The 12105-nt window shown below is 35.5% G+C and overlaps 1 protein-coding gene across 1 annotated transcript; it reads left to right on the plus strand.

Moving 5' to 3' along the window:
• The first annotated feature begins 2822 nt into the window (after positions 1 to 2822).
• Positions 2823 to 8764, plus strand: LOC100367368 (uncharacterized). The gene is made up of 2 exons (XM_002735601.4): positions 2823 to 2913; positions 6246 to 8764. The coding sequence occupies exon 2, from the start codon at positions 6269 to 6271 to the stop codon at positions 8423 to 8425; it is 2157 nt and encodes a 718-aa protein (XP_002735647.1). The 5' UTR covers positions 2823 to 2913; positions 6246 to 6268; the 3' UTR covers positions 8426 to 8764.
• Positions 8765 to 12105: the final 3341 nt, after the last annotated feature.

Below are 12105 nucleotides of genomic sequence, written 5' to 3' on the forward strand. Positions count from 1 at the left end.
CGTTTTGAAATACGAAAAAATAAAGTTACTGTAGACAGATTTTTTCACTTTAAAAAAATATTTTATTGCTTTGAAACAACAATAATAATAATATTGTTGTACCAATGAATGATTTTAAGAGAGAAAATAGCAGCCATTTCACAGGCACTTTAATAGTAAAAAAACATAGGAAACCTAATACGTAGTAAGCGTTTTGTTAGGATAAAACAGTTGGATATTACACAATAATATTGTTTAGGCCGTACTGATTTGATACACTGGTGACATCATCTGTGTCCAAAACTGTCACGAGTGCGCCATAAAGGTAGACAAGATAGAAAACTCACATTTATTATGAAATATAACTTAACATACTAAGCATGGTTCCATTTGCCGAACCTCTGCTTAGAAAGTAGCAATTCAAGCCCTGTTTACCATCCTCGTAGGTCGTTAGGGCATATATTTACTCATTTTTCTGCTACTTTATATCATTTCGGAACATAGGGATTTCAAACACATGAAGTAGAGAAAAGTAGAGAGATCGAGAGCCTCAGTGTGCAAGCATATCTTAGCCGTCTATTCCATGGTATCGATCGCCTTTGACCAACATCATGGCAAGGCCGATGTACTTGAGTGAGGGCGCCGGCCGCCGAAGGGGCTCCGTGTGTAGGCGTCATTGAGGCCTATGTCCCGTGGTGAGTCGTAACTTAATTACAACACATCTCGGGACAAGTGCGACATGTTGCCCAAACGGTGTATTGATTTCCTTTGTGACAATCCCCATGGGTACTACAGGTGGACCTCTTTTTCTGTTCATTTCGTTTGGTGAATATTTTTTAAAAAGTTATATTTTTGACGCCGTTTTAATGCAGGTTTCCATTCTGTAGGAATTGCTGACGCTAAACCATAATATTTAATTTAGTCTGGAACTGATTGAATGACAAACCTCCCCATTCTCATCAGTCAAATCACTTACGTACTTCACCCCGTGGTCAAACCAATTGCGGTAAAATATTGATTTTCCATCAATAAGTACGTACTTATTGTGCAATATTACCCGGTATATGCATACCTGGTTTAAGTTCGGCAATCTTGTGTGATTTTTGGAACTCTGACCAGTGACTAAGAATTTCATGATAAAAAATAGGTATCTTGACTGAGAGCGAGTAAATCGAATAATTACAATTCATAAGCAAGGCCAACTTTCCCAATTTATTAAAATAATGGTTTGGAAAGATGACCTAGATTCTAATATTCTGTAATGCTTTATTCATTAGTTCAAGATCTAAACAGTTAACGCCACCTTGAGAAAATGGTATTGTTCTGATATGTTTTTTTTTCCTTTCCACAGAAAATTAAATAGATATGCGCCTGCTTCCTTAATACCATTAACTGGTACGGGTATACTATTCATAATGTAAATTAACTGTGAGGCTCCGAAGCATTTGCCCAGTAATGTTTTGCCTTGTCGGGTTAAATCCCTCGATTTCCATATCTGAAGTTAATCTTTCATTTTTTTAATTTTTGTCCAAAAATTAAGTTTTTCATTTTCGTATTTATCGTGACCCACATACACCCCAAGTACCCTAACGGGACCCGAAGACGGCGATAAGCCCCGTGGAAGCACCCATCCCCCATTCTGATCGCCTACTAGAATTGGTTCTGTCTTCCGGACTGATTACTAAAATCAGATAAAATGTTTAGGGAAATCTAAATGGATCAGCTGTCTAAGTATGAGTGTCGTATCGTCTGCACAAGCAGATATTTTTCGCTGGTATTCGCACCATTCAATAATGTCACAAATTAGACGAATATTATCTGTAATACGTCTGCCTTTTATAAAGGCGGACTTCTCTTCGTGGATAATAATAGGTAATACTTTCTTTAGTACAGCGGCTTGCAAGCTTATAATCTGTATTTAGTAGTGAGATTGGTCTCTTCTTAACTTATAATTACCACAACACATCTCCGAACAAATGCCCAAACGGGGGTATTGATTCCCTTTCTGACAATCCCCCATGGGTACTACAGGTGGATTTTTTTTTTTCATTTTGTGATGATGTTTTGAATTCTCTAAGTTTGGTGAATATTTTTGTCATTTTTGGTAACAAGTTATATTTTTGACTTCGTGTTGAAAACCGCAAGTCTGATTGCTTTGATAACATATAGGTACTACAGGCGATCCTCTCTCTGATTTGTTCATTTCATCATGATATACTGGTATTTAATTTTCTAACTTTGATTAATATTTTTGTAATTTTTTTTAAAAAGTGATGTTTTCAACTTGATATTTAAAAACCGCAAGTCAGATTAGTCTGATTGCTTTGATATTATATATATAGGTACTACATGTGGTACTACAATGCACGCCTAAATTTTAGTAGAAAAAGTATTTCACTGACACAGTGGAGGTAAAAACACCCAGCAAGTTCATTATGGAGACAGTTAGCGCAAAACTAAAGAAAACAAATATTTTGCAAAGTTTTTCTGCCACAGCCATTCCCATAATTTCTATTGGTCTCCTCCAAAATGATTACATTTTCAGTGAAATGAAGAACTTGCTTCTCAAAAAACAATATTGGCCAGTTATTAAAACAAATTGAATGCGGCTCTTCAATGTTCACAAATATTTTATTTGAGTTTTGCTACATTGCCTTGATTATTAAATATCATTTATTTGTATTATGAACTTATAAGACTAAAAAAATGAATTGCTTTTAACAATTAATGTGCATTTAACAACATACATTGTTAACATAAACGACGTTTAAAATTTGACCATTTACATGGAATATTGTTGTTTTTGCGCCCTCACGTGTCAGATAAGCGAAATGTTCAGACCTGCGGCTGAGATCTGATATATGGAGGACGATAATATTCGTTTCTAGTATATATTCTTGAAAAATATAGCAAAGGCTGATATCCTGGTTGAGGGTAAGATGTGATTTTACTTTTTTGTTACCTCCCATTTTCGTTTTTTCTCCGTTGTAAGGTTAGTGGCGCTCAGGCAAGAGTGCACGGGGACGGCAAACCAGACCGAATTATTTGTTGAATGGTATCCCTGCTGAAGAAAATGGACGCCATCATTTTCGTCGCTATTTCCTTCTCGTCGTCCACACATTCAGAAAATCTCCATAAAATGACGATTTGGCGGTAGATCTAATAACGAACATGGGCAATTTTTGTGTTAATCTTTGATAAATTGTGTTCAAATCCAATGTTTTGAGTGGATAAAATTTGTCTGCTGTGAGTAGGGCCTACATGTAGCTTACGTGGCCTGGCCTTTCATATGCAAATTTTTGATGTTATTATTAGCTGATGCCTTGTGCATTTCTATAGACTCTGGAATGTTCATTGGATTCGAAATTAACTAATAACAAAAACTTTCGCTTTTGAATTTGTATAACTTTGACTTTTCATGTGTGTCAGATCATTTTTACAGATTTATAGCGAAAATAGCAAAATTAATACTCCATGAAAAATAATTCAACTGCAGCACATTCGCTTAGGAGCTGAATAAACCAAATTATTACATATGTACTGCAGTTTATTTTGATTCGTCCCTTAAATCAAAATTGGTATTTCCACACCTGATATGCAAATGAGTCTGAGAGAAAACAAAGTAGTCCCTTCAGGAGTACCGTTTTTCGAAACATAGAAATAAACAATATTAAGAAGTACAATATTTTTCTCTTGGGGTACATGAATATACTTGCCGAGTGAAATGAAATTTGAACAACAGTAATGGTACTTCTCGACAGTCACTTGTTTTGACAAAAACTAATTTGCATATCACCCATGCAGTAATGTTTTCGATATTTTCACAGTCGATACACAAATGAACATGGTATTTCCATTGGCTACCGAACTATTTTTATTTTGTAAACACATATTCGTCTGCTATTTTTGTCTGGTTCGAATCGTTCAGCAACATTTTTGGCATGTTAGGTGTGTACATCTCATGGAATACAACGATTGGGAGAACTTAAAGTGCCTGTGAAATAGTTGCTATTTTCACTCCTAAAATTATCCATTGATACATAAATATTATTATTTTTTTATGTTTCTAAGCATGAATTATTTTTTTAAGTGAAAAAATGTGTTTTAAACTCAATCTACGGCAACTTTATTTTTGTGTATTTTAAAACGAGGCTCCTCATTAGCTTCTTATTTGCATACAGAAATTCCCCTTGTGACGTCAGAAGTCGCATGGCAGCTTGCATTGCCGATACGTGTAAATAAGGCAAATTTCTTCTGCAGTTTTCTCGTCTTTGACTAAATTCTTTGGCTAAATGTACTTGTTTGTCGAGGAGGAATGGACCATAATGAACACATAGTATAAATTTTTGTTGCATGGGGTTGAGTTAGATGCAAAATATGTTCGTTTTGGTGTAGCTGGTCACCGTGATCGTCAGCGGCGCACGTTTGTACACTGTCGCTGGACAAAATAGAATTTGACGTCGGAATTATCTCGTTTTTTAGCAGGTTACTAGGCACGTCACTACACTGTTTTATTTCATCGATCGTCTGAGTAAAGCTTTCAAAATTAAAATAAAAGAGAACATATTTTGATAATAATATAAAAAACGACAAATCACAGTTACTAAATAAATGACAGCCGCGTGGAAATAAATTGAAATTTTGTTGAAATAGGTGAACGCGTCGGGTCACGACGAGGGCAAGTGTGTTAAAAGCGGCGTTTAATTGGATAACAAACATAATCGAGATCAACACACATACAGATAAATTCAGAGTGGATTCGAGTTAGCGTGATCCATGGCGTGATTGTCATAATTATACCATCATATTAAAACTTTATTTGGTGGAACAACATTGACCAAGCCCGGATTCTTATTTCAGAAATTATTACGCAGATCAAGCTGCAAGCATGGAGGTAAAAAAGAACAGAGGTGTGAATTCGACATTCAACACAAACCACCAAACAATTCAGAAACTTTTAGCCTTCGAAAATGAAAACAATGAGCAGTGTGTAAGGGCTGTGTAATTTCCTGTTTGTCCGACGCTTCGTTTTCGTGTCACTGTCAAAATTATTGCTACCTTTTACTTAACACTAATAACAGGGACTAAATGGTCTCTATAAAACGATAATCAGGGTCGCAAAAAAGTCAACTCATTTGAAACACTTGCCGGACGTCTCTCTCTCTTCTGAAATCCGCCTTGGTGATCATGGTTCGGAATCTATTTCTTTCAAAAGTGTTGCACCAGGTTTATGTTGTCGGCGTTTCTCTTTATACCTAGTTCTTTTTTTCATGGACGAGGACAGTTTTTCCAAAAAAGGAATCTGAGGTTAAGTGGCTTTCGTCCACTGATGTCGCACCTTCGGATCGATTAGAAACGTGTGAATACTTACACTATGACAATACGTTTCACTGCAACTGCCCACAACACAACATCTAAAAACCTGCTCTCTCTCCAAAAAAAAAGAAAATAGACAAAAAAAGAAGAAAAAAAAACGCCGACTGAAAAATGTTTATCGTTTAAAAGTATACTGAATGACCAGTGTTATTACGGCTCAGGGGTATGACTTCCTCTCACATTTTGGCATTTGGTGGCGCACTTTCAGCGAGAGTCGGAAATTCGGAAACAGTCGATCGTTTCAGGATAGGTGGGCGTGGCTACAACACGAGAAATATCCCAAATTTACTTTTCATTCAAATTTCGCACATACATGTACTTTATACATGTTAGGATGTATGTCCATGACAATTTGTTTCAAAATCTGGTGAAGGATGGCCGATTGACAGCCATCTGACTTTTTGGCCTTACTACTATATTTCCACAATTTATGTACCACTTTCATTTGTATTTGGCACATACATCATACATCAAGTGTGTTTCATAATCAGATCAAAGATGGCCGAATAACGACTGTTTTTATTTTTGGCCATATTACTAACTACACGGAACACGTGTTTTGATGTAAATAAACAATCTGTTGTATACGCCACTTGGAACTCAAGTTTCAAGGACACGCTCGTGACAACCCCTCTGCGACAACCCCTCCGCTTTAATATGACGAGCACAAAGAGAACTTTGAAAAATTTAATGGGGACTGTGTCATTTTAAATGACTTGTTGATTTTGTTTAATGGTTTGCATAATATTCTCTTCAATTATTTTTGAGTTTATGTGTTCATAATTTGTACAAGTCTCTTCTAATGTTAATTCAGCCAAATACAAATGGGAATTATGGGTGGGATCTTTGACAATGTCTATGTTTATAGTTTGTTTTATTTCTACTTACAGACTTGCTTTCAAAGGCCTTCAAAATGATGGATGCTGGAGATTTCAGTTTTAGTTTCAAATGTGACTGGTGTGACTTCTCAACCAAAAACATTCTTGAGATCAAAGGCCATGTAGACAGTCATAAGAAGATAGTAGATGTCATGCAAGATGAATCAGACACAGATGAAGTATCTGTTGAAAATGCTTTAACTGAAAAGAGAAAAGGCAGCAAATCAAACATGCAAGCTAAAGTTGAAGAGGAAGATGGTGAAGTGGCAGATGATGAGGAAGATGATGAGGAAGATGAAGAAGAAGAAGAAGAAGAAGAGGAGGAGGATGTATCATCAGATGAAGGCACTAATAGGGAGAAAGATGATAATGATGCACAAAATTCTGACAAGGAATATAGTGAAGAAGAGGAAGATGAAGAAGATTGCAATGAGGAAACTTATTCCAGGCCACAATGCTCCACATCAGAACATCTAACTGATAATAGTTTGGAAGTTTCTTTTGGCAACCAAGATGAGAACCTGCAAAAAAAAGCTAGAAGAAAGCCTCCTATTCCAAAGAAAGCAATCAAAGAAGTTGTAGAGATGACCAATGAAGCATGGGAGCAAGAGGAGCGTGATTTAGCGGGAGAGGATGAATCAGCTGAGCCTGAAATTCACAATAATGATTCTGATTATGAACCTGGCAATATCCGTATTACCAGAGCTGCACCGATTGTTACACGAAGTAGGGATGAACAATTAATGATCCACCAGTTCACAGAAGGTCAGGATGCTGATGTTATTGAAAAGCCATGCAAAACAAAGTATATGTTGAATAACCCAAAACATAGTCATAAATGCAAAATCTGCTCATTTACATGTAAATTTAAATCCAATTTAATTAAACACAAACGGTCACATGAAAAAAAGAATAGTGACAGTGGGCAAAAATCTAGTGCAAGTAGATCAAATAAAAAGCCAACAGTTGCAGAAAACAGATACAGATGCAACCAGTGTGACTATACATGCAAGTTTAAATACAGACTAAAAGATCATAAAGCTTCCCAGCATAAAGTAGATAAACCATCTGATGAAAAAAAAAAAAAAATGTATGTATGTGATATATGTGGACATATCGCTCTGAACAAATATAAAATCAGCCGACATATCCGCAAGCATACTGGTGAAAAACCATTCAAGTGTGAAGAGTGTGCAATGTGTTTTTCAGAGAGGGGAAATCTTTTGAAGCATCAGGGTAGACACACATTAGAAAAAAACTTTCTTTGTGAGGAGTGTGGAAAGGCATTCAAGAGAGATATTAATCTAAGAATGCATCGCCGCATCCACAAAACTGAGAATCTGTATGAATGTGTAAACTGTGATTATAAATGTGTCAGAAAAGATATGTTGGAAAGTCATCGAGCAAGAAAGCATTTGAAAATGAAAGCATTGCTGTGTGATCACTGTGGTAAAGGATTTTACACAAAACAGGAGTTGGAATCTCATCGACGCAACAAGCATGCCCCAAGAAATATGCCACATCGCTGCATTCTATGTGATTTGTCATTTATTACTGAATATAAACTGAAGGCACACCTCAAAACCCATCCAGAATACAAACCATTCAAATGTGACTTCTGTGGTGTCTTGTTTCGGAAATCTGCTTCTTTGATTTATCACCGTCGTGTTCACACTGGTGAAAAACCACTTCAATGTGAACTTTGCACTTATGTAACATCTACACCTAGTAACATGTACAAACACCGCAAAAGAGAACACGGTATCACAAGAAGTGCACAACCTTCTGCCAAGAGAGGTAGAAAACGCAGTGGACAGAATGCCTCACACTTAGAGATCGGTGATGTGAAATTGGTATTAGAGATGCCAGCCCGCGTGCCTTTCCAAGTCGATGCAACCAGTCCACCTGTAACTTCACAACCAGTTTCCACTATGAGTACAGTGACATCATTACCATCATCAGATACTGACAACGTCTATGCAGACTATCATTACACTCAAGCTGCCATTCAACATCATCAACCACAACACCCACAATCACACTTACAACCACCACAATCACAGATTCATCCTGGAACATTGCAACCAATCACTGACCCACATGGAATACCACACCCTTCATCTCAAGATGTGATTGGTTCATATACTGTGCCACCTGTACACCAGGTGCATCAACTGCTTTTCCACCAATGATAATGTAATATATACACATTCTGACTGAATGTTATATTTATAAGTTAATAGTATTTAAAATTCATGATTTCTATCAATAATTGTACTATCCAATGAATGAGTTTTTATTCACCTTTCACTCAACATGCTATGCTATATACCGGTACATGTATAATCAGTCTGGTAAATCTACTCTATTCGCAACAAATAACAAACATTAGTGTTTATAGGTTTGTATTCATTTCTGTGTACATAGCACTCCAATTAGAGCAAATGTAAACTTCAATAGTTTTGGGTTTTAAATTCATGTCACTATAGAAATTTGTTTATCACTTTTACAAGAAATGAATAATGCAATTTTGTGGCTAGAATACATGTACGTTTCACCTGATTTCGTCTTTGCCTTTATTATTCAAAAAGTGACAATCTAATATTATTTCAATGCCTGATTATTTATATTAACTTTTTAGCTCATATTACAGATGTTGTCGGCATCAAGTACGTTTTCACATTCTTCTTAAAAGCTGTGTATGGCTTACAAGGCAGATTCCTTGGTTGCTTCTTTCTCAGATTTATTCATTTTTAATACTTATTATGTATAGATCCCTTTCATGGAGCTCTACAAGATTTGCAATCAAGATGTAACATTTGTAATTGTTATAGCAACAATCATATAAACTACTATGGTTTTGATATGGCAAAAACTTTGTGTTAACAAATATAACTGAGGCAATATCGTTTGGTTATACCACATACTCTTTGTCTTGTGTCTACTGTTCTAATTTTCATGTTCATTTTCAATAGCGGACAGTTTCATTCAGAATCTGGCATACATATAAGGGGTATTCTTGATTCCTTCTAGTAAGCGGGATGTTTCTTTGCTGAAAACAGTCAAGATTCACATGCACTAGTAAGTGGGCTGTTTTTCAAAGTGAGCTTGTTCTTACATGATCAAAAGTGAGTACAATTTTCTCCTCGCTATGGCACAGTCCCCGTTAGTTATCTAATCTAAGTTGTATAGTTTTGTTTATAGTAACGTAGTACAATACTTGTCCATATTGGGCTGGAAAATCATTAATTAAAACAAAATGGTCACCGGTCGACCATTTTGAATTGAATTGTCAAACCAATAAATCTGTACAAATATACGTATATTGAATATATAAAATCTGAACATATGGCACTAGAACTGGATTTATTAAAACAAAATTACCGCCAGTCTGCCATTTTGAATCAAGGTCCCGTAATGCTTAATGTATGTACCAAGTTTGAACAAAATCCACCTGTAAACAGCCGAGAAATGCTTGATTTTGATGATTGTTCAGTGCAAAAATGGCTGCCATTCAGTCATCTTAATTCAAATTGAAAAACGAATTGATGAGCATATGTATATAATGATGTATGTGTGAAGTTTTAATGCAATCGGTGAAGGTATGTCTAAGATATAGGTCTGACCAAACGGGGACTAATCAGTATTTTAAACATTCTTTCACATCTACAGTGGATTTGTTAAAATAACATGCTGGCATATCTGGTCATATGACCATGTATAGTTGTGCTTATTAATACAATTACATAACAATTACATAACCAAAAATGGGTTGTTGATTTACAGTATCATTTGTCAAAGATTGGTATATCTGTACTGCTTGTTCTAATTTATTGCTACAGCTTGTGACATTTTATAATCTATCAGCCCAGGCTCAATATACGGCATGGACTACAGACTCATAAAACTTGACTTTGTTACCATTTGGCATACTTCCTTAAAGCCTCTGTGCTGTGCTTCTAGGACTTATCAAACTTCTGTTAACGTACATGTACACAAGGGGTGATATATACCAGTTAATCTCTCATAAACATCAACTTTGTTGACAATCTATAAAGATAGTGATGGTTTTTCTTGTGGAAAAATTGCATTTTTTTTTGCAATGTATACAGAAAACAAGTGTACGAGGGCTGCACGATAGTTTATCTGACCTAATCTATTCAAAAAATGTGTATTTATTTATTCCATTCATACAAACAATGCTGTATTCCTAATTGTGTAACATTATTGTATAAAATTTGATCACAATCCTACAAAATGTAATAATCCAAGTGTTGATATTGCAGCACCCCCACATGATTGCCATGTGAACATAGCATTCTACATTATTATAAACATTGTATAGAACCAATTCAAACATGACGCTGTGATGTAAGAAATATGGTATCAAACACTATGCAACACAAAAACAATGGTATTAAACATGTCTGGGCACTAAATATCCTAATAGATTGAATTACAACTTCGATGAAAAAGATTTTGTTTTATTTACGTTAATGCAAAAAAAATCAGCTAAAAAACTAACACCAATCAAATAAAGCAATTCAGTGATCTGAGAGCAGGGTGCCAAGTTTGTAATATCGACCCCCTTAAAATATAAGCAAGTAATCTAACAATTAAGAGAGCTCTGCTGTCTTATAAAAAACATTGTCACAGTGATAGTTAAGTAATACATACTAAGTTCATGTCTAATTGATGCATCCCATCATGTTCAATGTACTGGAAATATGTTCATGCATGAGGAAATCTAGTTCCAGAATAGCAGAAATGCTTGAATTTGATGAATTTTCAGCACAAAAATGGTTGCTATCTTGAATGGGATTATCAAACAAATATATATGCCTACACTGTAAAACCATTTATTTTCACTGACATTTAATTTCACCGTATTTTGATGTTTTGAGTATATTCACTGTTTTAATTTCATGAATTTGTCAAAGAAACAATGAGTTTTATTGTTGTTTTTACATGTTCACATACATGTAGGTTAAATTTAGTTGATTTTACCTATCGGCGAAAATAGCGAAATTAAAAGAGTGAATAATGCATTTACAGTATGTGTGACATGATGTACAGTTTTTTATCTATAAAGTTTGAACATGATAAGTCAAGGCATGTCAGAATATAGCTCTGAAACAACATTCATTAAAACAAAAATGGCTACCAGTTGGCCATTTTTAATCCGATCTGAAAAACAAAATGATGTGCATGAGGATTTCATTATGTTCAATGCAATTCATCCATACATAGCTGAGATATTGATTTTAAGCATAACAATAGTGGTGCACATGTCTCCCTAACTATATAACACACGTGTGAAGTCTGAAAGTGTGATCATCCCAGGCATGTCCAAGATGCATGGATGTACACATACATGAATGGAGATCAATCAACAAGTTCTTGTTTTCAGACTTTGTTGGAATGGGGACTTGAAATAATGCACATGCTTGCCTTAGTGTCTGGTTAAATTAGCATGCACGATGCCCTGAAGTAGAAAAAAAACATGAATTTCACCATCACAATGCACTTGAGAACAACTCAGCCCAGACATGAACTATTATAAATACTTAAACCGCGGCTCCGGGTGTATAAAAGGAACGATGGTCACCAGTTTTCAGTATGCAAATGACACTGAAATGTGAAACATTGCTTCGGGGTACTTCGCAAAATCACTCTTTTCGACAACCTTAACGCCTGTGGTGCATTGCACACAAACATGAATATATACAATTTTGATGTTAATTTACAAGTTCGAAGCAATGTCAGTGTGACTTCTGCATAAAAGCGATGGGAAAGCATGATTCAGACAGGTGTTTTTGACTGCTCAAAATGACTGTCAGTCATGGGTTGTTAAATCTCTGGGTATTATGTA

Source organism: Saccoglossus kowalevskii, chromosome 7, assembly GCF_978046115.1.
Source record: "Saccoglossus kowalevskii chromosome 7, keSacKowa6.1, whole genome shotgun sequence".
NCBI classification, from domain to species: Eukaryota; Metazoa; Hemichordata; class Enteropneusta; family Harrimaniidae; genus Saccoglossus; species Saccoglossus kowalevskii.